The sequence below is a fragment of the Indicator indicator genome, chromosome 11 (assembly GCF_027791375.1).
Source record: "Indicator indicator isolate 239-I01 chromosome 11, UM_Iind_1.1, whole genome shotgun sequence".
Classification (NCBI taxonomy): domain Eukaryota; kingdom Metazoa; phylum Chordata; class Aves; order Piciformes; family Indicatoridae; genus Indicator; species Indicator indicator.
In genome coordinates this window covers 25019400-25046700 of record NC_072020.1, presented here as the reverse complement: position 1 = coordinate 25046700, position 27301 = coordinate 25019400, and the positions used below count along the sequence as shown (strand labels likewise).

General features: G+C 39.4%; 1 protein-coding gene across 1 annotated transcript in view; it reads right to left on the bottom strand.

Annotated features, from left to right (window-relative positions):
• Positions 1-26891, bottom strand: part of ABCB5 (ATP binding cassette subfamily B member 5) — a 35510-nt gene extending 8619 nt beyond the window's left edge. Inside the window, exons 1-21 of the mRNA XM_054384826.1 lie at positions 26843-26891; positions 25653-25740; positions 25486-25534; positions 24242-24395; positions 23759-23825; positions 23337-23528; positions 21996-22167; positions 20761-20885; positions 19135-19309; positions 18056-18169; positions 17097-17207; positions 14697-14822; positions 13054-13257; positions 11661-11831; positions 8997-9158; positions 8235-8474; positions 6069-6215; positions 5566-5670; positions 4734-4811; positions 3109-3192; positions 638-841 (exon numbers count right to left, since the gene is read on the bottom strand). Coding sequence (XP_054240801.1) covers positions 638-841; positions 3109-3192; positions 4734-4811; positions 5566-5670; positions 6069-6215; positions 8235-8474; positions 8997-9158; positions 11661-11831; positions 13054-13257; positions 14697-14822; positions 17097-17207; positions 18056-18169; positions 19135-19309; positions 20761-20885; positions 21996-22167; positions 23337-23528; positions 23759-23825; positions 24242-24395; positions 25486-25534; positions 25653-25740; positions 26843-26891 — 2817 coding nt within the window. The remainder of the gene's footprint in view (positions 1-637; positions 842-3108; positions 3193-4733; positions 4812-5565; positions 5671-6068; positions 6216-8234; positions 8475-8996; positions 9159-11660; positions 11832-13053; positions 13258-14696; positions 14823-17096; positions 17208-18055; positions 18170-19134; positions 19310-20760; positions 20886-21995; positions 22168-23336; positions 23529-23758; positions 23826-24241; positions 24396-25485; positions 25535-25652; positions 25741-26842) is intronic.
• Positions 26892-27301: the final 410 nt, after the last annotated feature.

Genomic DNA, 27301 nt, shown 5'->3' with positions numbered 1-27301 from the left:
GTGAAGCTGAAGCCAACAACATATTTGAGTTGAGAAACTTGGGCCAGCACACAGGAAGCATCATCAGCCCTTGCCCCAAGCTGTGGGTTGTGATCCCAATGAAGTAAACCCTAATTATTAAAATAAGAACAAATCTCAGTCATTTGGGCACAGCTTGCATTTTCACATGGACTACTGTCTCCTGAAGAGTGCTATTATGTGAATGAACGCAGTACTCTGGAACTCTTGAGAGCATTAATGGTTTGCATTTTATAATGGGATAAAAAAGTAGCAATATCAGAGCTTGGTGGCTCAGCCCTGCAAGGCTTCTGGCCACAGCACAGTGCAGTGCAGAACTACACTACTTGCCTTAGGCATAAGGTGCACCAGTGCCAGTGCTGCTGCTGTTACAGCTGCTTCTGCCCAGAAATCTGCTATGGAGGCTTTCCAATGAATTTTCGCAGCCCCACTTACAGATGTTTCTTATTATCTGAATTTTGCTTTTCTTGGGGATATATAAACATTCCCTTCATCTCCCACCCTGTCCTATCCTCTCCTCTTCCCTCTTGATTTATCTTGGATAACTGAGTCAGCTATAATATAGCTGACTTAAAGTGATCTCATACCGTAGTCCTGTAGTTAAAATTGGAGAACTTACTCTTCCAGCCTCTTCCAAAGCTTTTTGATCTTTTGCAGCATGACCAGACACAGAGCTAACACTTGCAGCATTTGCAGCAATAATGAAAGGAATGCAGGCCAGGATAAGCAAAGTTAGCTGCCAGCCGTAGACAAAGGCGATAATGATGGCAGTCAGAAGGGTAAAGACAGTCATAGTCACCAGTCCAAGTCGACTTCCAGTTGCCTAAGAAAACCCCAGAAACCCCAAAATATCTGTCATTAGATTTTATCTTTGTTACTTACATCACCACTTCAAACTGCCATAGAGTCAAGGCCAGGGTTTCAGCTGGCAAATGAATCCATGCGTGGTCATGTGTGTGAACATTATGCATCTACTTATGTAACTGTTCCTAGATGTTCCTCATACCTAACAGTGTTCAGGCCTTCAAGCAGTCACAAAAATCAATCATTCAAGTTGGAAAAGACCCTTGGGATCAGCAAGTCCAACCATTAACAATATTCTACAAAGTTCACCCCTAAACCATATTCCCAAACATGACATCAAAAGGACCTTTAAACATATCCAGGGTTAGTGAATCACCAACCTCCCTGACCACCCTATCCTGTGAAAATTTTTTCTTAATATTGAGTCTAAAAGTACCCTGCTGCAGCTTGAGGCCATTCTCTCTTGTTCTATCTCTAATTACCTGTGAGAAGAGACCAGCACCAGTCTCTCTACAACATCCTTTCAGGTAGTTGTAGAGAGTCTAAGCAGCTGGTCCTGATGATTGTTTAATGAAATATTTATCCAGAACTTCTCATGCTGCCTGAGGCACAGAAGACTGTGACCTCTGTCACAGTAGGGCAGATTGGTGGTTGGCTGCCCAACATTAGGCAAGAGTGGCTTTATTCTAACAAAAACCATTCACTGACCCATCCCACTTATGGTGATGGAAACTACTTATTGTCAGGTTCTCACACTATTGCACCTGGGGCTGAGTTCTCAGGAGAAACATCTGGATTTGACCACCTTGCAGAAATGCTTTATCTCAGTGGGATAACAAGTGAGAAAAATGAACTCATGCTGAAGAAATCCTGTCTCTTCCCAGAGTGTGTAACTTTTCCATCAAGAAATTTTAAAATGAGAGATGATTAGCATCAAGCATCCTTGTGGGCTCTGATCTGCACAAAGAAGCTCTGAAAACAGCCTCATGGAAATAGTTCATCTTCCAAAATTTGGCTTAATGGAAAAAGGAAAAAAAAAAAAAAAAACCAAAACAAAACTTGGGCGGGAAGCAAAAATTCTTCTCTCTTTTGCCAAAGACTTCTCTTGTTCAATAAAATTTAAAATAGTAATAATGAAACCGATGCCAAGGTGAATTGTTGCCATATGTTCTAGAGGCTGCACATAAAGATGGGTTTGGAAAACTTCAGCCATCACAGCATGCTGCTTACTTACAGACAGTCTATAGTGCTCCAGAAAACACAGTAGCTTTGGAGACCAATTTATGCCCTTAGTTGTCCTTTTTAGTTAGGGGACCCTGTGCACACCTCCTTTCTACTGCCTTGACATGTGATATAGTTCAATGCCACTGAAACAAACTGGAACTTCAAAAGATCAAGATGATTAAGTTTTGTCAAAGGCCACTTTCTCATTACAAGTCCATAAAGAAGGAGGACAGAAACAAAAGAATCTATGAAGACTGAAAAATATGCATCAAAAGCCCTTTAAACTCAAGGAATTGTGAAGAAAAGAAAACCATCTTGAAAAAAGTAATCTTTGCCCCCACAAGTTCTGCAGTTCTATTTTTTCTTTCTTCCTCAAGGAGAAGGGAAGAAACAGAGAGACAATTGGCAGGTTGTCAAGCACTCCTAATGAGGTGAGCAATAGGAGGAATCGTGTAGAATTTGCTATATTTTCCTGCCAGTGTCCAGTGGCCACTTCTCCCATAGCAGCACCTTGAGTCATTCCCTCCTGTGACTGTTGCCATCCCTGGTGTTCTTTACTAATGCTAGAATGTTTCTTATTATGATGTGAAGCAGATTTGGTGCATTCTCTTCATTAAGGTCAGTAAGATTTTGTGTCATCTACAGAAGCAATCTCTTCATGGTAATCAGGTGACATCCACCACAGAGTGTAAAAATCCAGGGTCCACTGATTCTGGTCCCTAGCACATATGCAGATTTCACTTTGCATGGTGAAGTGGTCTACAGTTACTATATACTTAGCATAAAGGCTTGCAAGGAGAAAGGTACACGGCCATCTGCTGGATTTTGATAGTTCCCATAAATTATCATCTGGGAAGCCATTTACAAAGTGTCAACAGCACATGATGTAAATGCATCTGCCAGTGTGTGAGGTAGATTTACTACCTTGTGAAAATAAGGTAGTAAATCAAGTAAGGCAATTACTTCTGAAATAATCTCAGTGTCCCTTACCAACTGCAATTAATGTTTGTAAGGGAAAAAATATTGTAAAAGCACACAGACACACAAAAAGAATGAACATACCCCTTTGACTTGGGAAGCATCTGTAGCAAGTCTAGTTAGCAAAACACCAACAGCATTTTTCTGATCATCATACCATCCAATCTCCTGCAAGACATTAAATCTTTATTTAAAAAGACGATTTACAGGTTCTTACCACATGTCAAGATTACCAATAAAATGAACAGACATTTCCAGCTCAGGTATCACAGAATCACAGAATGTTAGGGGCTGAAAGGGACCTCGAAAGATCATTCAGTCCAACCCCAATGCCAGAGCAGGATCGCTTAGACCAGATCACACAGGAACACATCCACACGGGTCTTGAATACCTCCAGAGAGGGAGACTCCACAATCCCCCTGGGCAGCTTATTTCAGTGTTGTGTCACCTCACAGCAAAAAAATTTTCTCCCCTTCACATGGAACTTCTTATGTCTCAACTTCCACCCATTGCCCCTTGTCCCGTCATCACCAAGAAGAGCCTGACTCCATCCTCTTGGCATTCACCCTTTACATATTTATAAACATTAATGAGGTCACCCCTCAATTTCCTTTTCTCCAAGCTAAATAGTCTCAGCTTCCTCAGCCTCTCCTCATAAGGAAGATGTTCCACTCCTTTAATCAACTTTGTGGCTCTGCCCTGGGAAATGGAAGTATAAGTCATGATAGCTAATTGCAATATTCTTCATCTGTAGTCAGCATCTTCCAGGCAAACCAAAAGAAAAAGAAAAAAGCTTAAAAAAATATTTTATGTGAATATCTAATTGTTTGCAATCAAAGTGTTCTTCTGAATGGACCTATTTAGACACTTGTAATTACAAACTTTTTTTGCTCAGTCCTTGCTTGGGCCCAAAGACATCAACAATTCTCTTCTTACAAGTAATTCCACTAACTAGGCAAGCAGTCGATTATCTGCTTTTGCACACACAGGAAAGAAATGAGGCCCCTTTACCTCCAAAGTCTATGGCAGGTTGTTCTTTTCTTTTAAATCACTATTGTCCCTCTCCTCTCCCTCACTATCGTCCCTCTCCTCTCCCTTTCAGATGTTCCTGTGAACACACAGGTTCCTGTCCCAGAGTGTTTAATAGCAGTAACTTTATTATTTTCATGGGTAACTCCTGATGCAATAGGGCAACTTGAATTTGGATTTTTTGTAGTAAAAAATGATCAGATTGTCTCTTTGCTATAGATTTCAGTATGTGGATTTAAATCTGCATAACTAAACAGATTAGATTTAAATCTATCTATTACCTACTTGCATCACGATCACCCATGTGAGGGGAAGTTAAACTTTTTTGGTCATCTGTGTACACAGACAGCTGCAAACCATGTGCATATTAACATGCCAGAAACAGACACATTTGCAATGACACTCCTTCAAAAAAGTGACACTCCTTCAAAAAAGTGACACTCCTTCAAAAAAGTGACACTCCTTCAAAAATTAGTCTGTTTGCAGTAGCAGCAGTGAGCCAAATTGCATGTGGGTTAGGACATTATCAGAAAAGTTGTAGTTTTTCTCTAAGGTGGTGGTAGAAGAGATGTGGTTTTGTTTTCTTTTCTCCAGACCACAGAATCAAAACCTAATGTGTACCATCTAAGTCTGCAAAAGCCATTTGGCTTTTGTGACACCCTAGCTGCATAATTCATACCTGCTGAAGTAACGCTTTGAAGGACAAAGAGCGCAGCCTCATTGTTAGTATTTCTCCAGACTTCCCAAACATGAATCCCTGGGGGAGGGAAGAGTCACATTTTCTCATCTGATGCTTTAACACTATTTGTAAAGCCACACAATAAAAGCAATGACACTGAAAACTCCCTAACCCCCTGTGCATTGATAAGCTTTGGGAAAAGTGCCATTCACATTCCTGGAACCTGAAACTATTTTCCCACAGGAAGGAAGTAACATGGTAAAGATGGAAGGAGCTTTGTCATAATGCCTTATTCATATGCACTAGAAGATAAATCAGACTAGTAAGTTGTTGGCCTTCCTACTACCAGAGATATTCACTCTTAGCATTGGATTTTCTGATATGGACATCAATGTGCAGTAGCTGTTTCCTGCAGGCTGTGGAGCAGTCATGACAGCAAACGATGGAGTTTGGAATAATGGTGGTATGGAAAACACCATCTGCTGTAGAAAAAGTCTATTTTATACTTTCTTTGGCAAAAGCCTATAGAGTGTCAATGAGAAATGTCAGTCATAACTTTGAATTTTAAGACCAGACTCTCAGCTTTGATTTCAATCACACTGAATTCACATTGCCTTCACTGGCTAAGTTAAGCCAACAGCCATTATGGCCATATGTCTTTAATGTAAACACATCCATAAACCTCACATATCTCAGAAAGAACCCTGGCATTTCTGTGTATTTTTGTAAGTTCTGAATGCCATTTTGCTTCTTAGACTGCATTGATATGAGTTATACCTGGAGCCTGCTGGGGAGTTAAGAACTTCCAACGTTCCTGTGTAGTGACGCTTACCTGGATTATGTATGCTGCTAAGATAATCACTCCAAGTAAAAGAAACATTAAGGAAAGCACCAGAGTGTTCTTACTCCTCTTTTCTGGATCTGTTTCTTGAAAAGCCTATGCAAGGAAAAGAAAAACGAACACAAAATTGAGTACACAGACAATAAGTGCCAGTTACATAAACCAACCTTCATCTCCAGAAGCCTGCCTACTTCAGTTTTGCCTGGCAAGTATCCTGGATCATGAAATCAGTCTGCAGTCAACGTCCTCTCTGAGGAACAGAAAATAGTTTAGCTTTCTATGTAACCCACACCTCACTAATGTATTCCCCCTCTCCCCTGCTAGACAGATGCAGTTCCACTGGGCTCTGCTTCTAGAGGGTCACTTCAACATTTACCCATTTTTCATTGGATCTAGTTTTACCTAGAGTCTTACAGAGGGAGACCTAACTGAGCAGGAGAGAGGCTCAGGACTGCAAACTGCATTTTCAAAGAAAAAAACCCCTGACAACTTACCCCAATAATTTTTCCAAATATAACAGCAAATGCAGGATGGACTGCACCTGAGATGGCAGCAGCAATCACTCCCAGCAGTACATACAACCACTCAGGCTTGTTAAGAGCCAAGATTCTTGAGTAAGGCACAGCAGGGAGATTTTCTTCCTACAGGAAAACACAAGCTGCAAGTTTTCCTTGGAAAGTTGCAGAACATGAAATTCCCCAGCCAGTGGGGGTGTTCATTAGGTTTTGAGTATTGAACTCTCTTGGTAAACCACTGAAAGCTGCCTCTGTGCTCTCAGGGTGAGCAAACACGCTGGATATCTGCAACTTTCCTGTTTCATATCCTAGAACTTCAACTGCACTGTAAAAGTTAGGAGGCAAAAAATGTAACAAAAGGCTAAGTCATGAAGGGAGAAGGGCCAGGACAGTTCATTTGAAGTCACAAAGGACTGGTCACCATGAATGGCAGCTAACACTTGAATCTTTATAAAGAACTAAAAGTCTCACTGTTTAGAGCACAGAGAAGATCCTTCTGGTTCAGCTAAATGCTAGTGGGCTGGCAGTAATACAACTGGGTAGAGAGGTCATCTTTCTCTTCTGCAAATTATAGCCTGTGCAGCATTACCAAAAGCATGAAAAAGGCATATGTAGCAGTCAGTCAGCCTGAATTGCCTCTGGAAGTACAAAAAATGCCCTGTTCTGCTTTACTAATTATTCAAGTGCTTAGGCCTCTGAAGCAGGGGGGGCTCTGGAAAAGCAAAAAAATGAAAACATTAGAAATGAGGCAAAATATTAGGCAGGACTACAAGTGAGATGCTCTTGCTTCCTGGTTATTTTATCTCATGTTTCAGATGTTGAATGAGGGTGGATAATCTTTAACTACAAAAGTGGGCTGAGTTCTCTGAAATAATTACAATTACTGGATGCTTGATTTCTTTAGGCTTTGGGAATATAATGAGTACTGAAGCCTTGAGCATGAGCACTTGCTGCTTCCTCTGAGGTCTTCAGCAATATTAATCTACAGACAAAAAGTACATTTTGAAATTGTATAACATCTTTGTGACAATGGATCCAGCTCATCTGTACTACATGAAATATGTATTAGCTTGAAGCTATATTTTAGTGAGAAGAAACATCAATACAAATCACAGCAAGGCTAATCATATGCTGTATTACAGATGGGATCCTAATTTTCATAGATTATAAAGGATCCATGGTTTTACTTCAGAATATACATTTTATTTCTTCACTTCAAGGGTCCTGAGGTCAGGTAAAAAACAGAGGAAAAGAGAGAGAAAAATAAAGAGAGAGGAAAAGAAAGAGGAAGAAAAAAGGTAAAAAGAAAAAAAAAGGCAAAAAGAAAGGGCAAAAAAATAAAAGAAAAAAGGGGAAAAAAGAAAAAAAAAAAAAGAAGCTGCAGTTCAAGCAGTACAAAATAGGAAAAACCATCAAGTTTCTGTTGAGTTGCTTACTCAAAGTCTGATCCAGGGTCCACCAGAAATCAGCTCCTCTTGATTGCCATGAGCAAGTTTTACTCAGCCTTGACAAAATGCTCTGTCTCTAAACCCTTAAGTTTCAATATGACTTTGGTCATATAGACCAAAGATAGACTATGGTCTATCTGAATAAAAATCTCCAGAACTGGATGTTTTAAAGGTTATAAGAAGACTCAGAGAGAATAATGGTTCTGTAGAATACACTTCAAAACAGTGGAGTTTTGATATATATTTTTTTTGTTTCACATAAGTGTAATATGATATTCAAAAGTGCCTTAAAGCTCTCTATGCACACCTCAGGGATTACATTATCCACTAAAATTTGTGACAGTGGATACCAAGAGGTAAAGAATCCTGCAACAAAATAATCTCAAATTGTTTTAATTAGAATTCTAACATCAGTAACACTGAAATAATACAGTAGATTTTATGAAGCATGACCAATCAACAGCATTAATTTCCTTCCTGTTCACTCTAAGTCTGTGCTGTTAAAACGAAGGTTTTCGGCAATATGACTGTTGCCATATTTCTAGGAGAAATACTCAGCCTGACAAGTACTGAGTGTAACAGTATCAGAGTAAAGCTTGCATGGTTTTCAACTATCTAAAAGTAAGTTAAGTTATATGCTTTGTGTTCATGCTTACATGATATCACTAAAATTGTGAACCAAATTTTTAATACCAACCTCCAGCTCTATTTTTTTCCTTTTTCCAGGGAATATTTTCTTAGAAGAGTGTTTCTTACTCTTATACTTGATGGATCTTCTTCGAATGCTGGCTCTCCCTGAGACCACTGATTCTTCAAAATGATCTTCAAGAGCCAGCTCCTCCACAAGATCATTTCTGTCATCTTCCTCATATTCTTCATCCCCTCTGTCTTCACTTTCTTCTGATGCCCCATCTTCTTGGACACTGCTGCTACAACCCTAGTGAGAATTCAGGATACACAATCACAAGATCTTTTGAGCAAGGAGAAAGAAATGTAGAATTTTCTTCTTCTAAGTATTGCTGTTTTGATCATATGATCATTGTTGCCTATAGGCCACACATGTTTCACTCTGCAATGGCAGAGCAGTGGACTATTTGGTCCTGTTTTTATTTTCCTCTTTTCTTTTTTTTTTCTTCCCTTTTTTTTTTTTTTTTTCCTTCAAGCAGTCTCTGGAATCCACCTGGAATCTAATAATTCTGCAGTTATGCCATAATTATGAAGTCTGTGCCTTCATCTCACTTATGGTTTTGATATATTGGATTGTGTAAATGAGAAAAATTTTTATAGGTAACCCCCCCCCCCCCCCCAAGAATTCCAAGCCTGTGTCCATGCTGAGGCTAGAGTGGCTGAGCAGCTGCCAGCTGGACAACATGCAAGAACTACAGAGAGAAAATGGCTCCACACACACCAACATTTCACAACTTTGTGCAACAGAGAAAGAAAATGCATTTGCCCTTACCTGCTGCATTACAAGAGAGTAGTAGACTCCCTTCTGCAACATGAGTTCACTGTGTGTTCCCTGTTCAACCACAACACCATTCTCAAATCCAGCAATAGTGTCAGCAGTCCTGATGGTAGAGAGTCTGTGGGCAATCACAATGGTGGTACGGCCAGTCCGAGCCTTAGAGGAAAAAAAAAAACCACAACAAAAGCAATTTAACATTAAAATGTGCAAGAAAACAGCACAGAAATAAAACAAAGCTATTTTAGGCATTTATAATGAAAACTTTAATTTTTTTTTCTAAAAGCAATTGATTTTTTTTTTCTCCTGATTTCATGCCCCTTGTTTAACAGTTTAAGGACACTTTCCCTAGCCTAATTCAGGTAGAAAAAGTCACATTAAGCTTATTAGACAGGCAATGCAAGTATTAAAGGCTATAATTAAGGCCGACTTTTTACCAAACTTGAACTGTTTGAGCTAAAGGAGCCCATAAAGTGTTTCCATGTGTATGCATGCATAGGAGGGAAATGCAGGGAGAAGAGTTAGATCTTTCTCAAAATAAAGCTAGGATAGCTAGGGTATAAGCAAAGGATATTTCCTTTATATACTGTTCACGCACATTTTTGGAAGTATAACGTTAGCATGACTTCTGACCAGGCTTAGCAGGAAAGAGTATAGAGTGAGGCACATCTGGGGTCAGAAAGGAGTTTTAACCACTCCCTAAAGCTCTCCCTCTCCCAGTCCTTTGAAATAAGGTACATCTCAAATTAGATGCCTGCTGGGATTTGGCAAGGAAAGCTGCCAAAGCCTTGGTCTGCAGGCTACATGCTCTATCCCTCTCCAGCTCTCACAAGCAGAACAGTGACATGCACAGTCCTGTGGCTGGTGGAGAGAGCTGCTTCCCTTCTTGCTTATGCTTGGGAGCAGATGATGGCTTGAGGCAGAAGGGGAAATCCAAGCGGAGCTCATGCAACAAATGTTCTGCAGTCAAGGAGCCTGCTGGAAGTTAATTTCTACGGAATTTGTACATCATATGGGCAAAGGAACAGGGGTGTGAAGATGAGGACAGCTTCAGTAGATGAGTGTTTCCTTGGAGATCTGGATTCTTCCTCTACAACTGCCATCAAGTTTTCATGAATCTAATACATGATACTCAAAGCCTGTCAGAGGAGGTCTGTTTGGTAGTTTTTTGTGCCTGTGCCCTAATGTGCAGAGGTGTGGAGCCTTCACTGCCTCCTGGCCCACTGCAGCTGGGAACTGTGGTCAGAATAAGCAAAGTGCTCTAAAGATGCTAAAATCCAGCAGACTATAAGCATATGCATGTGATTGCTCAGAAATGGTGTGCATTTGTGAGGTGAATATCTGCTCCTCAGCTGTAAAAATAACAAACATTAGCAGTACTTTTTCCACTCAGGGATGTTCAGAAGAACTGTGTAAGTCCCATCTGGGGACTATATTAATGGACATCACAAGGCTGTGAAAAGACAAGCAAGCTATGATTCCAGGCTCATTTTGAGATTTTGTGGGAACAAGCTGAAGGATGAGAAAGATTTTATAAAGCAATCCCCCTTAACTGAGTGATCTTCCTTCCATGTTATGCAACAAATGAAGCAATAATCTTCTGGAAAGTGTTAGTATTTGATCATAGAATTAAGCAACATGCAGAAGAAAGTTAAATTACGACTGACAGGGTGATCTTTTAGTGCTTGACTTAGCAACAATAATATAATTTATATACAAATGAAATTAGAGAAATATTTTTGCATCCACCTGTTAACTCAATACTAATAATATCAGTATAGTCACATGATAATAACAAATATCTACATTTACCTCAGATTTAAACTGAGTGGCAATGAAACCAGTAAACTCTGTATTTTCCTTGAGCCATACTTGTAACTATTTCTCTTCACATGACTAGCAAAACGAACGGCAGGATTTTTCACTTGCCTTTTAAAAAGACATATTAAAATAAATACCAGACAAATGAAAAGACATTTCAGCCCAAGTTGTTTTTTGTTTGTTTGTTTGTTTAAATCAAATCCTCTAGACTCCACTACATCTTGGTGGAAACTGCTGATGAATGAGGGATGTGAGCGGATGGGACAGAGGCATAGGTACAAGCTCCAACAGATCTGCTCTGCAGCAGCACCCATCCTAGAGCTCTGGGGTTAATAAAAAGCATTTTGGGGGGGAGGGGTTGGGGGCAGAGACTTAGTATTTGTAACTGGCCCTGATTTTGTTCTGTGATTTGCATTTGGTCTCTGTGAAGAAAGAAAATGGTTAAATCCCAGGAGCTTCTGAAAATTACAAAGCAACTGTTCACTGAAGAAAGAATACCGGGAGTGTTACACCATACATTTCTAATTTCTGAAAAAGGTCATTCAGTCCTTATACCTTGCCTTGATAAGATGCCATCCATATTTCACCAACAAATGAACAATTGTGATTTGAGGAAGAGAGTGCAGGAGACCTAAGTCAGAGTTACACGTGTATGCAACTGCCTTGGTAATTAATAATAATGCTAAAGAACCTCCGTGAATAGACATTGATTCATAAGTAAAATAATAATCATTTAAACTCTCTCTTAAAAACACTGAAATTGAAACATCCATCCAAATTTCATTTTCCAGTGTTGCATCTTTTCATGGTAACTGATAGCTTCGATAACATGACTCCTACCTTATCAAGAGCTGCTTGCACTATGGATTCACTCTGAGTATCTAGTGCGGACGTAGCTTCATCCAGAAGAAGAATCTTGGGATTCCTCGCTAGGGCACGGGCAATTGCTATTCGCTGCTTCTGTCCCCCACTCAGCTGAGCCCCTCTTTCCCCTACCATGGTGTTAAATTTCTGAGAAAGGAGAAAACAATCCAGAAGTTGTGGCAAGCCCCAAATGAAATCCTCACTTCTCTGTGAGGTGGCAAGTACTCAGCTTCCAGACAAGAGGTAGCTTTATTCAGCTGACTTGAGCATGGGCAGAGCAAACATGCAACCACATCCATCCATCCAGACCTTAGCCAAGCCCTTGTAGAACATGGTTTACATGCCTAACTTTGAACATATGGTTCTTAAAAGTCTTGATCTTTACTGCTTGCTCAGGGAATGCTCCAAACCTTTCACTTTCTCAAGGAAAGACTATAAAAGGCATCTCTGTATTTACTGGGGACTGCCTACCTTTCCAACAGGGTTAGGATCATAGGTATCCACCAGAACCTATAACATTGCCTCCTCTGAAACATAGGCAGCCTCCCCTCCCTGTCCTGGGGCCATGGCTTGGTTTCTACTGTCTATGTCACTCCCTCCAAAGTAGCAAGTTTCAAAATCTAGTGTAGCCTTTAATTACATAGCTATTTAGGAGTAAATACAATTAAGCAACTCTTCCTAAGAAGAGGGAAACTTGGAACAGACACTCTAGGGATGGCACATGCTTGAAAGATGGGGGCTGAGCTCTCTGAAGTAACAGAATAAAATCCAAGGTAAGCAATTTTTCCATGTTTTTTTTAACTGCAGGACCAAAAGAAGGAACATATTCATTCCTGAAGATGCATTTTGAATGTGACTGATCTCACTTCCCACCTCCACCCTGAAAGGAGCAAAGTGTTTACTGCTCAAAGAGGGCTCAAAACTGTGAATCTCAGGGAGAGAGGGAGCTTAAAATCCCAGCTGCTAAAATGGCCTTGGTTCAGGGAATAATTATTTATTTCCACCTTCCATTTCCTACCAAATGTGCAGGCAGCTCCTGACAAAGGGTTTCAAATTGCTGGATCTTTTCTTTTAAAGTCCAGTTCTTCCCATGCCTTGTGAGACAGATAGGGATGGTAAGCTTCCTTTCTTCTATGTTAAGGCACTGATATGTTTTTCCTGACTTAGGCACTAATCCTTTGAGTGCAACCAAACAAAGGCACAATACCTAGTCCAGAAAGTCCCTGAACCAAATGCTGCTGGAGGTTTGGCTATTTTGGGAAGTTATAGTACTACAACTTGAATTCCCATGCTCTCCCCCTCTCCAAAACAGGACACCAGCCTAAATGGACTTTTCATTCTTACACTCCAAAGAAGTTCATGAACTCACATCAGGCAATCTAGAGATAAAGTCAAAAGCATTGGCTTCCTTGGCTGCTTGCTCAATCTCAGCATCAGAAATATCCTCTCGGCCGTAGCGAATGTTCTCAGCTATTGTTGCTGCAAACAGAACAGGCTCCTGACTCACAATGCCAATATTTTCTCGGAGCCACTTTACATTAAATGTTCTAATATCTCGACCATCTAAGGTAATCTGAGAGAAAAAGCATATGTCAGACAAGTTGAGGAAATGCATTCTGTTCATAATAAAGCCATTAGTTACTGTTACTCCACTCAGCGACAAGGACCAAAAAAAAAAAAAATTGTCTGTGTCAGGGAAGAAGTTAAAGCTAGTTTTTCCATCCCTCAGACAAGCTAGAAAATGGTGAGGAGAAGCATAAAGAGAGAAGAAATCAAGGGGTTTTGTTTTGTTTTTGCCCCCCCTGCCCCAATAACCATCATGTCTAAGCTAGCTTAAGGGTTTTCCAGTTTCCCTGCATATTTTTTACGCTGTTCTCATGCCCCTGTACCAGTTTGCTTCCCTCACAGTTGTGGTTATACAATTGCCTCTGTGGCTGTGCTTTACACCAGAACAAAGAAAGAATCATGGAATAGCTTAGGCTGGAAGGAACCTCAGAGATCATCTACTCCAACCTCTCCACTGTGAGTAGGGAAGCCTCTCAACTAGACTCAGCTGCTCAAGACCTCAAGCAACCTGGCCTTGGACACCCCGAGGGAAGAGGCATCCACATCCTCTCTGGGCAACGTATCCCAGAGTCCCACTACCCTTGTACTGAAGAGCATCTTCCTGAGATCTGCTCTAAAGGAAAGGAAAGTTATTTTTAACCTAGATAATTTGTAATGTGGTCCTATGAACACTGACATTAGGAGCAGCAAACTGAGGCATGGGAGCAGGAATGAACAGCCACATAAACATGAAGTTTAAGAAACAAGTGCTAGTAGATAGATGCCTTCATACATTATGTAGTGATGGTCCAGTGTTTATTATTTGCAATGCTTACCTAGCTGCAGCTAGAAGTAACAACTGCTAAGTAACATTCTTCAAATACTAAGTGTGACATGTAAATTTTCCTTAAAAATATATTCTTCATTTTTCTCTTTTTTCCTTTGAAAGTTTCTTATGAAAAGCATTTGCCATTTACTGGCCACATCTAGTGTTTAGTGGTAGAGGAGACATGCAATATATAATAAAGGAAGCTTTTGCTGTGGGTTAGCAGATAGAGAAAAATGAGCCAAGAAAACAACTATTTGAAACAGGAAAACTCTCTTCAGGTTTTAGATTACATTCAATAAAAAAGAAAATCAAAATACAGCAGAGTGTATTTGTTTGAAAAAGTTACAGAATCTTGTAATTATTTTCATGAACAATCGGCTTTTAAATTTATGTCTTCCATCTATTCAAAGATATTTTGGTATTTACTACTTCTGGTGTAGTACTACAAGAAGGAGAAGAATAATGAAGTCAAGCCAGCAGACTAAGATAGTGACTTGAAGTTTAAACTGTGAAAATGCTGAACTGTACACACTTATGTTAAAATAATAAAAAAAAAAAGATCAAGGTTCAGTCAATATGAGAAACTCAAGTTTATCCTAACAGCTCTCAGTTTTTATGGTTCACTTGCAGGCACTCACTTCCCCCTGGAGAGGATCGTAGAATCTTTGCAGCAGCTGAACAGTAGTGCTTTTTCCACAGCCACTGGCACCAACTAAAGCAATGGTCTTCCCAGTTTGAACTTTCAAGTTTAAACCTTTGAGGATCTGGAGAATAAAAAAATAATTATATACCTTATTTTAACAAGTCTATCAAGGTGACTGTAACAACAATCAATGCAATAGTAACAGGCACAGTCTGAAGGTATAGCAACATTAGTAAGCTAATTGTACCTGGGAATATTCTGGGGCACTGGTATGAAAGAGCCTACCTACATCTATGCTTGTGAAGTCTATTAGCCTTCAAAACAGGATGGCTACATGCAACCTGCCTTTGGGGAATGGTCTCTGGATCCTTCTGATTACCAAACCGAGCCTGGGAATTATTTGAGAAGATTGAGAACTGGAACAGGCCAAGTTCATGCCAAGAAACATTTTAAGAGTTCCCTTGCATAGACCATTGCATTCCAGTGCCTGGGAAAATTCCCCAGCACACTCAACTAATATAGACACAGGCACAGCACTTTAAACTTGGTAGCTCATTTTCTCCAATTTGCATGATCTGGTAGCAGCCTTGGGGTATTAGGTGCTCCTGATGTCCTCTGTTTTCCAATGCTTAGACAATGGCATAACACTTAGTTATGGATCTCACAGAAAAATACTTCTAAGGTGCTAAACATCATTGCTGAGAAATAAAAGCCTGCTTTCTTCTAGTTTTAGAATATAAAAGGATGTTTTGATAAGGTAACTATGGAAAGCCCTTAATAAATCCCACTTTTAATTGTTAACAGCTTCAGCAGCCTGGGGAGTAGTTACAGATTAATGCTCTGTTGCCACCTTCAAGTTTAGGAACGTTTTACCTCAAAAGATGTCCATGTCATATACAAGTAATGCTGTGTAGCTGCCAAAATATTTGTCTGCTATGGGAACTCCTCTTGTTTATACCAGGCTGATTTACAATTTTGCCTACACATGTTTTTGCAATGAGTTACTAAAATAGTTGCAATATTGCTCTCCTCTCCCTGCATTGCATCCAGCAGTTTGTATCTCCAAGAACTGGATATCCTGGAGCCTGCATTATCAAGCAGGATAATTTCTCCAGATTTAAATTGTCACAACCACCTAAGAGTCTACTTTTATCAGGCAAGGTGTTGTCAAGATAAAAACTGACAACAAACAGACTCCTTTGATCTCTGATTTTGTTTAGCCTAGACAGGGGAAATTATACTGTGTTGCATCAATTTCTTGAGAGATTGTGGATAACTTCTACACATTTTTGCTTATTTCCTTTTGGCTTTACTAAGTATTACTGATATTCTTAATAGGGAGAACTAGTGACTTAGCATATTTGGAAAGGATGACAAAACATTTCATATTTTGCTCCCATTTGGCAAGCAGACCCATGGCATAGCTCATCAGCTTGAATGGTATTTTTAGGAAGAAGGATGAGAAGCCTCCTCTGTCACTTCTGATTTCTGAGCCAAGAGTAAAAGGAGATGCATAGCATTGACTTCAGTTAGTCAGAAAGCCTAGCTCTAGGTCTGTCCTTCAGCATCCTCTGTGTCCTGGAAACAGATTTGATGAATGACCTCAGGTAACTGAGTTGAAAAAGCCATCTCAAGAAACAGCCACAGTAAAATGAACTTTCCCATTCTCACCAATTAATTGGCATGTCCGGCTACTAACTGTTGACACTTGAAATCTAATTCTACCTTTTTCTTCAAATAACAACAGGAGAAAATCCCTTTTTTCTTTTACCTTTTTCAAGGCCTTCAAAAGATCATAAGCTGTTGAATACAGTCAAGAGGTCAAACCAGCTCTACTACCACAAAAGTAATCAGTATGAAGTGATGTGCACAACACTGCGCAATAAAGGTGCTAAGGAAAGTTTAACTAACAAAGAGTTTATTGAAACAGCAATTTTAACATCTTCCCCAAATGACTTTTGACTTCCAAATGTATGTTTAGGGTGATATGTTTCAATCTATTGGATGGCATATTGTTGTAAAGCCAATCCCACAGGTCATTTTTCACATGGGGTACCACAGTAGCTCAGAACAACCAGGGTACAGAGCAGCTTCCTGGTTCAACTATTTAAGGTCTGGAAAAGTCTTATGTGGTTTATCAGAGCTCTTATACACAGAAATTCAGATTAGGAGCAACATATCCTTCTTAATTTTCTCCAGCAGAGGAGAATGGTGAGCAGGTAGCCAGTGGCAGCAAATCTACAGCTTTGTCTTTGTGCACTATTGGGCAAAAAACTCAACATCCCATCTCCCAAGATAAGAATGCCTCTTGCATTCAAGAATAAGATTAGACAAATAATAATGACATAGGATACAGAATTTCCATACAGTAGACTAATATAAAATGAACACTTACTTTAACATCAGGTCTGGATGGGTAACTGAAATGGATGTTTCTGAATTCAATTTCTCCTATAAGTCTGTCTGGTTTGTAGCCTTCCTTAGAACTGCTATCTATGAGTCGTTTCTGGAAAGAATTTAATAATATGATCACTGGTTATTATGCTTTTGGAACTGTTTTTTTTTCAGCTGGATACATTGTTCTCTCCTTCACTTTCTCTGCTGCTGCTTTACACTGCAGCACACCATGGCAGAGCTGCTGCATTTTACTCACATGATGCAAGAGAATTGTGAATTCTACTTTGACAAGTATAATGTATTTCGAAACACAACAAAATCCACAGCAGATAATCTGTAATAGCAGAATTTATCTCTACCACCTTGCAGCCAAAACATGGCCCTCAGTAATCCACATGGGAGAATTTTATACTCACATGAACTATGTAGTGCTATTTGTTTAAAATATTTTATATACACAGATATCTAACTGCTGCATAACACAGGAAGACCAGGGTAATAACAATGTGGAAACCTTTTTTTCATAGTAACACCAGCACTGCAGTTTTATATCACTCTAGCTTTCAACTGCACTGTCAATCTCTTCCTTACCAATTTACCCTTCTCCCCAAAAAAACCCCAACAAACACCCCCCCCTCCAAAAAAAAAAGAAATTCAGCTCAGTTGAAATTATGTATGCATGCATGTTTAAAATAATACTGCCTTACCACTATGGAGTTGCAAGTCTAATATCAATTAAAGACTTCCTAAATCTCAGATACTCATGCCAGGTCTCCCAACATGCATTGTGACACATGAAGAAGCAGTTTTCTTAATGAAAATGGAAACATTCTGGATTTCAGTAGCAGGTGTGTACGGAGTTTAGGCTCTTTTGAGTGTTTTTGTTACATCTCTTGAGAAGAGAAGAAAAAAAAAATGAGTGTGGCTGAAAGACCTCTTTTCTACTTAGAGACTTACCTTATTGATGACCTGATACACTTCATAGGCAGCTCCACGTGCATTAGCCACGCTCTCCAGGTTGGGAGCTGCCTGGCCTAGGGAGAAGGCTCCAACGAGAACAGAGAAGAACACCTGTCAGAGATGGAGAAAAGCATCTTGGCAAACTGGTTACAAAGCCACCACTGTCTGCCTGTTAGATGACCAAGTTTTTCCAGAGCATCCCTTCCAGGAAAATTAAATACAGAAGTGAAAGGTGCATTTCACAGTTGCTCCTGTCCACTCCCCATTTCCCTACAAGTGAATGATAACTACTGACAGGTGCTCTTGTGGCACAAATGACTTTTCTTTTTTGTGTTCTTGCATTTTCTATCATTCACAAATAGAACAAATCTTTTTCTGTTGCTTTCCAGATGCTCCAAAACTTAAGAAGCTTGCAAAATTTAGTCCATTTTTTTTAACTGAAATCTCACCTGTGGGACCAATGCATAATAAACTTTATATGCTGTGAGGAACCATACAGAGAACAGCTCATCAGAAGTCACTTAAGTGTGAAATTTAAACATGTGGTCAAACTTTTGATGGCAAGATGACAGTTAAATATCTCAAAGCATTGTCAGCCTAGACATATTGGTAATGTATGGTAAGCATTTGCAAGTAAACAGCAGAATGCACAGAAGACATTGTGGCTAAATAAGATGTTGAGGACTTCACCCTAGTATCTAGCTAGACTCTTTTTGGCAGTCACTAAGCATTAGCTTAGTGTTATTAAGCATTAGGTTATTCATCCTGCCCTACAACAGGATCCAAGACAAATGAAGGAAGTGCAAGTGCTCTTACATCTACAGTGATTAAAGTCAAGGTGCCCTGTTCTAACTCATTATACCAAGAGCTTGGTAAAATGAATGTGTTCTTCCAAGGTCTTTTATACCAAGTGATTTTTTTATATCAAGTGACTTTTTAACAGCTAATTTAGCAAACTGTTAAAATAGAAAATAGAAATAAACAGGAGACAGAAAATAGAGATAATTATATGCACCACTGACAAGTGTTTTCATGAAGTTAGAGAGCATTTTTCAAAGCTGTGTTGCTGTACTTACAATTAACACACGGCCGATGTTGTAATTCTCATCCTCAGCAGTGAGCTTGGTTCCATACCAAAATGCAAGAGCATAGGATCCAAAGATAAAGAATTGTGAAACACCTAGAGATGTGTTAGTAGCAATGGATTTTTTTAGTCCAACACTTCTAGCCATCTCCAAGTTAGCATCATATCTGAAAGTGGATAAGGAAACCACTGATTTGATGGGTACCACATGCATGTCTGATTGATATTTCCCTGTGTCCTGTTTTTTAATTGAAAGGATTTCTACTGTAAAATGATTGAAAGTCTCTCAAAAAGGATACATTTTTTTTTTTGACAGAGGACTAGTAGCCATATCATTCCTTTGAATAAATCTGCTCTGACATATGCTGACAACTTTGTCATTCAACTATGGAAGACACATTTAGAAAACAACTGAGTAGTGTGACTATGTTATCATGATGGAAGACACTATGACACTCCTGAGCCATTTGCTTGCATTACTCCTGAAGGGAAACCTTGAAAGAGTTTTATCAACAGTACCTATCAAAGACAAGAGATGTTCCTAGGAAAGTTCCATCGTTGTGTGGGTGGGTTTTTTATGCATTAAATGGGGGTGAAATTATGGAAGAAGCTAACTGGTGAACTATGTTAGAAAAGATTTACTGGCATGGGGTTACCTGGATACCATTTTTTTTTTGTCTCTATACCTTAAGAAAAATAAAAAAAAAGTAGTTTGAATTATCTCCTAGCAATGGATTTTCAGACACTGGTAACTGCAGAAATCAAGAAGATGGGGAGGAGTGGGACAGCTGATCTAGGTCATCTTGTTTTCCTTTTTCCTTTACTGTGTAAGCAGAAAGCATCTTAATATTGCAACTACAAGATTGTCAGAGCTCAGCCCTTGGAAGCAGACAAATGCAGGAGCAAGCTGTAGGACCCTGAGGCTACCACCCCCTTAGAAATTTTGCACAAGACCAGGGCAAACTGCAGACATGAACAAACCAGATCCTATGGATCAGTTCTTCTGGTTTGCCTTTCCCAACTACACGGCATTGGTGATAATAAGAATCACTAATATACAGAATGTTATTGTTTATGCTTGTTCAGTTACCTGATACATGTGTGAACGAATTTGTGGCCAGACATATTCACCTCATCTTTTACGGGTGATTAGGGCCAACACTAGGTTAGGTCAGCTACAAGTGTTATTTGCAAATCACTGAGGTAATAAAAGCCAGTGATGCAATCTCACTTAAGGCTGTTATCCACTGAAGCATAGATATAAGCTTACTAATCAAAGATCAAAACATCAGTACACAAGTTCTGGAAGTTAAGCAATTAATCACATGCTTTGCTACATTTAACTACAAGGTAAAGATAAGCTTCCCATCACTTTCACTTTAAATTCAGCTCCAGATCTCAATCAGAGGAGTAATTTGACTCTGTGCTTCAGTTCTTACATCAAGTAGTCTGTATTCACTAAGTCTATTTACATATCTGAATTTTCAGGTGAGCTGTCCACTTATAGAAGAATAAAATGACACTGAGAGGAATCTTGAAGCCCCACAAACCACAAATCCAACCCACAGCCAAACTCTTTTTTCTGTATTCTAAATAATAAATATGTCAAAAATCTTACTTTGCTAATGCCTTCTGCTGTCCATTGAAAGCCACAACAGTCCTGATTGCTGTCAAAATTTCTTCTGCCACAGCTCCTGCTTTGGCATAAGCAGACAGCTCTTTAGCTGTAAGGGATGCCAGAAGCTGGAAAGTTGAAAACCAGATGTTATTGCAGTGTGTTGAAAGGGTGGGCACACTGTATTGGTGAATAAGAATAATCAAGATTCAAGGCTTAAAATGAGTTTTAGGAGAGAAGGAGTCAGCACCTCTCTGAGCCCTGAATCTCCCCAAAATCCAGCTCATTCTTTCATTGTGTCCTCACTACAGTGAAAAAATACACAAGTGTCAGATGAACTTCATGACTGAATCCAAGTACAGCCTATGAACCACACTGTGGTGGGTCTGTATGGGGGGGGAAGGGGTCAAGGAGGTGTGTCATAGCTGTTCTGGAGAGTGTCAGAGGTGTTCAGAAACTAGAGCACCAGTAGACATTGAAATAAACAAGGTAGTTACTTTACATCTTCTAATGTTCTTCTTCATAGCTTATTTGAAATGCTTCAAGTAGGAAAAAAAAAACAAACAAACCCTCAAGTATTATAAGTAACCACTCAGGAATACAAGCCATAGCCATTAATGTGACTACAATGGATCAGAAGGGAAAAGCCAACCTCTCCAGATATTTCACTAATTTCTATCACTCAGTGGGCAGCAGCTGTACATCTATCCATCCATCCATATATATCTATATATATATATCTCTATATATCGATATATATCGAGATATATGTATATCTATATCTATATCTATATCTATATCTATCTCCTAGGGTCTACTCTGTACACAGCACAAAACTTAGTAAAAAGTTTGCAAGAGGTGTGCTATTGCATAAGTGCAGATGGAAAAAGCCTGAAAAGCATTTGTGTTGAGGCAAGAGTGAGGGTCACAACTGTGTGGCTGGGCTTCCCAGAACTCTGCATGAGGAAACGCTGTGCAAGGAAGATGCTCTGATGGAGGTTACTCTCTCCCATAGGGCATGAGGACAGAGTGCATAGACAGAAAGAATACGACTTGCAACTGTGTGCTTGGGAACCCAGAGAAAATCTACAGGAGGAGCATAAATCATGAAGTAAACATGGGGCCAACCTGCCAACTTGGAAACCACACTAGTTTCTCCCGTTCTCTCCCCTTTTGGTGTCCATAAGCATAGTAATGTTTTCCTGGTTTGCTTTGTTTGTTAATCCCCACACACTTACACTTGACCAAACTGCTGCTGATGCAGCAAGCAGAGGGCTGACTGACAAAACCACGAGTGTCAGCTTCCACCCGTGGATGAATCCTATAATAACTCCTGCCACAAATGTGGCAAAAAACTGTACGAAGATACAGATCTTGTCTCCGATGCCTTGGTGGATGGTATTGATGTCACTTTAAACAATAAAAAAAATATTTGTTAACTTTGAAAGTCTTTCATTCTGACTCCCTCCCACTCAGTCCCATGTTGTGTGGCCTAATGTTAGAAGCTTTGCCATTTTCTAACTGGCACAGTGAAATTTCTAACCACAGCTACTGAACGGTGCCATTAGTCTTTTGTGTGGCCAAAACACAGCAGAAACCTCCTAATTTTTAGGACTCATTTTCTGTATTTTCCATCATTTGCTGTTTCTATGTCCTGTCACTAGGTCACAGATGACCTAGTTTCCTTACTGAGCAAAGCAAGTGGGCAGCCAAACAGCCCCCTCCTCTCCCATGGCCAAATGATTCTTTCTGTTCAGCTCTATGATGCATTTTACATTCTTCATTTTGGCTACAGGCTCAGATCACAGTTCTGTCAGAACAGTCATGGTTTGGAAGAACCTCTGTCTTCCATAAATATTTTCTTCCCCATTTTCTCTTCCCAGCAAATGCAGGTATTAGATCTAAAAGTGGTTTCTTACATTGTGCAGGATACAGCTCTGTCCAAAGCTACCTTAAAATCCAATAAAACCCACCCCATTTCTCTGTTCATGAATCTAGCACCCTTGCATCTTGCAACATACAATCTCCATCTCTAAGCCTATTTAAGAAAAAAGCTTCAAAGACTCTTCTTAGATGGAATCCAGCCTGAAATCTGGCAGAATGTAAATGCAAGTTCATTTCCATACAATAAAGTGTTAGAGCTTTCAGTGTTTGTAAACTAGTTGGAGATAGCAGAGCTGTTTATCAAGCCTCTGCCACATACTTCACAGACATAAGAAGGGCAACATCAGGCATTTCACAGCAAAAAAACCTTCCAGTGCATGCCTCATGGAAACTGCACAAATAAAGCCGAAAATTATAATGAATTTGAATTTCTCCCTCAGAGCTGTAATATTTCTACAGTTTAGGACTGAATTGGCTTGTTTACTGGTCTTCTTTGTTGTTTTGGGGGTTTTTTTTTCCTCTTTTTTTTTGGGGGGGGAGGGGCAGCATAGGGAGGCCATGTGTGTGTGTTAGTTTATGGTGGTGGGATTTTGTTTGTTTGTTTGAAAAAGCTCTCTGTAGGCTTTCCCATACAGAATAAATAGTGGAGTTTAAATGTCACACTTAAGGGGGTAAAAATGGAATAGAGTCCTCACTCTGTCAATCTGGTGTTCAGTGTTCCTATCTGGGTAGTATCAAACCAAGACATCTCCTGATGGAGCACTGCGAAAAAGAACTTCTGCCGGATCCTTGCTGCCTGCCTGGTAGCAGCAATCAAAAATGTCCATACTTGGATGGTGCTCAGGATCAGGACAGCAAAGCCAATTGCCACATAGTAGTAAGCAAACCTGTGATGAGGGAACAAAAGGCCATATGACCCCACTGTAACTTGTGAGAGATGTTAGACACACAAAGCAGCAATTAGCTTCCATTTATCCCACCAAAGTAGATATTAGTGCCTGTGATCAATTATTCAGAAACCTTTTTGAGAAGACAAACCCTGCTCAGTGGGATAACACAGTAAAAAATATTTAAATCCCAAATTCCCTTTTAGCAGAATAACTACAAAGACTCTTACTTTGTCATTTCACCTTGTATATCTATGGTTGAATTTGATGAACAGCTAATACTATTTACTGAAGTCTCTGTGGGGAATAAAAAAAAGAAGCAGCAGTAATATTTGTGAAAGTCATATGGAAAGCTAGGGTCATGATTTTGGGAACGTGCTGTAGTTTGCAGGTGGGGGTTGAAAAAACACAAAACCATTTGGCAAATACACATTTATTTTTAAGGTACTTGTAGTAATTAGTGCCTGAACACTGGTGACACAGACTATCTCCCTGAAGGTCGAGGTTCATTCATAAAAAAACCACCCAACACATTGCTTTTGTCCTGGTCTAGCCATTAAATATTGATTAAAAGGATTGGGTCATTTGCAGCAGGACAAATTTTGCTCATTATATACTTGTGCACCAGTATGCATAGTCTGGGGGAAATAAAATCTTAGCCCCTGTAGCAAAACATAACTGGTATGTAGAAAAGTCCAGTTGTAGGTTTTTACCTTCCGACACATTAGATTTCACGCCACTTAACACAAAGCTGTTTGTCATCTCTCCGAAGACAATGATCATAAGTGGCAATCCAGTACCATTTGCAGCAGCTGCCAGCAAACCAATTACCATCAAAAGGATGTCCACCCAATCAGCATAGGAAAACTGTGCATTACCAAAAAAAAAAAAAAAGGAAAAAAAAAAGAATTTATGCCTGACAGTTCATATATTTGTTAAAGTACAGTACATTTACAGAACATGCTTTGTTTCTACCCTCATATTCTAAGTAGCAATAACAGCAAGTGAAGGTAAACTCAGGACATAAGAACATTGTATTAGGTCCCATACATCTATAAATCAGTACTCAGTAAAGCTGCTAAAGGAATATTGGCAGGACAAATTATTCTTCCCCAGCTCAGCAGTAAAAAACCCTGCGTATGTACTACATGTTTTCTAAGTGATGATCTTCTCTGTACAATATATTGCATTTTGTGTTCCAGCAAGTTACATGTTTACCAGGATCAGAGGATGTTAGGGGTTGGAAGCGACCTCCAGAGATCATTGAGTCCAACCCCTCTGCCAGAGCAGGACCATAGATTCTATCACAGGTCTCACAGGAATGCATTCAGATGGGTGTTGAAAGTCTCCAGAGAAGGAGACTCCACAACCTCTCTGGGCAGCCTGTTCCAGTGCTCTGTAACCCTTACAGTAAAGAAGCTTTTTCTTGTGTTGAGATAGAACTTCCTATGCTGTAGTTTACATCCATTGCCCCTTGTCCTATCACAGGGCACAAATGAGAGGAGCCTGTCCCCTCCTTCTTGACACCCAGCCCTCAGATATTTATGAACATTTATTAAATCCCCTCTCAGTCTTCTCTTCTTCAGAATAAAAAGCCCCACAGCTCTCAGCCTTTCCTCATAAGGCACTTTCCTCATAAGATAATGCCTTTGAAATGTAAAGAAGAGTAAGTTATTGACCAGCAGTTGGGCTATACTACCAGTTGAAAACATTTGTACTGGATCAGCCTCAGCAAGGGTGAGCTTCATCCTCCAGCAGCACTGAGGTTGAACTGCTGTCAGTGCTCACAATACACTAAGGGAATAATCTGATCTAACCAGCTAAATTTTAAAGAGACTTACTATCAGTAAGTCTCAGGCTTCTCTTGTTTTTGATTGCCTATTAACTGCAATTCATAAACATCTCACAATGGTAAAGAAAAGAAAATAAAGCAGACCATCAAAAACTAGGCACTAACCAGCTCAAAAACGCCAACAACCCGTTTCTCTTGCTTTGCATTTTCCTTCCTGGAGGAAAAACCCAAAAGATTAATCGAGATTAACTTTTTTTCTAGCAAAGCCATACCAGACTCTCCACCCATCCAGTACACCAGTGACTAATACATTAACTTCAAAGAATACCTACGTTTTTTTATTGGGCTTTAACCGGTTGCTTTGTTCAAGCTTTTCATCATGTTGGAAAGAAGGGTTATCATAAGTGTTGCTTGCAGATTCTGTGAAATAAAAAGAAGATTTGTTTTTAACATAACCACCCATCTTTTTCACTAGTTTCTTGCAACTTTCTCTGCTGATTCTTTTTCATTTAAGGCTTAAAGTCCAGTTATTTCCTCATGTTCTTGGAACAGCCTGGTGAATTTCTCTCCAAACTTCCTTTCATTTCAGTTCATCTCCACTGTGCTAGGGGAAAAGAAAAGTTTCCAACTCCATTTCTGAGATATAAACAAGCTTCATTTTTACAATTAAAATGCTTTTATACAGAAAGTATTAGACTAAAAGAATTAATTCTGCAAACACCTACAGAACTGAATGCAAACAAGGAAAAATCCCATTTAAATAAATGCAATTGCTTATAGTGAACATTATAATTGCTGTAGGTAACATGGGACAGTTAAGAAAAGTCATGTCTTTGCCAGCAGTAACCATCTTCATTATTTTTTGTTACGATAGTTGACACATCTCACTTCCTTTGTGACAGGAGCTTCAGAATTCTACACAAAAGAGCAATGCTACCCCATAAAGTTTATGATTCTAAATGCATAAAATGGGACATCATAAATGGATAAAGAAGCTGATAAGCAACCACAGAAGGGAAGCAGATATGAGTCTCATGGGAGGAAGAGTGTTTCACACACCAGCCACCCCCAATTTACATTTACCTTAACTTTAGCCACTGACTCACTGTGAGTAGAATTTTCCACATACTGTTTTTAATGTAATAGTTAAGACAACTATAATATTCTTCCACCTTACTGAGCTTATCTTGGAGCATTTTCATGCCGAGGCTAGGACACACCTAGATAGCTTTGCCCGTGTAAATGGTTTTTGTTGAACTTAGTAGAATGATTGAGGTGTCCCTGCCCATGGCAGGGGGTTGGAACTAGATGATCCTTGAGGTCCCTTCCAACCCTAACAATTCTATGATTCTATGATTCATGCATAAATGTTTTCTAGGTGGTGGTTTTAGTTCACTGGAAAATCATCTTATCTCCTCTGAAACTCCTATGGCAAACAGGAAAAACTTATAATGCACTTCAGATTTGGAATTGTGGAATACTTTCCTCAAATATACACTGGGCTTTCTTGCCTGTGGCTTACCAGCATCAGAGGGCTCCTTTTCTATGGCATTTATGTAACAGTCCTTCATTGTTCTTCTTTGTTGTATGTTTATGAGATAAAGTCACATTAATCAAAACCTGTGTTAAAAAAAAAAAGACAACAAAATATTTACAAATATTTGAATTGACGTTGACGTTAAAATATTTGTGTGTTTTTCCATGACATTTTAATCTCAACAATGTCTTATTAAAAAAACCAACCAAACAAAAATGTGTGATCAAGAACTACTTTTAATATTAAGGACAGTGCAAACTAATACAAATGAAACCTCACTCACTAGTCTGTTTTTGTAGTCTTTTATGCCAAATCCCCAAATCATTCACATACAAATTACTGTGGATTATCTACTACAGAAGAGAGGCTTTCCCTCATTATCTCAACTTTGACTAAAACTTCTTAAACACATCCTAGCACCATCATGATTATAACCATAAAGAC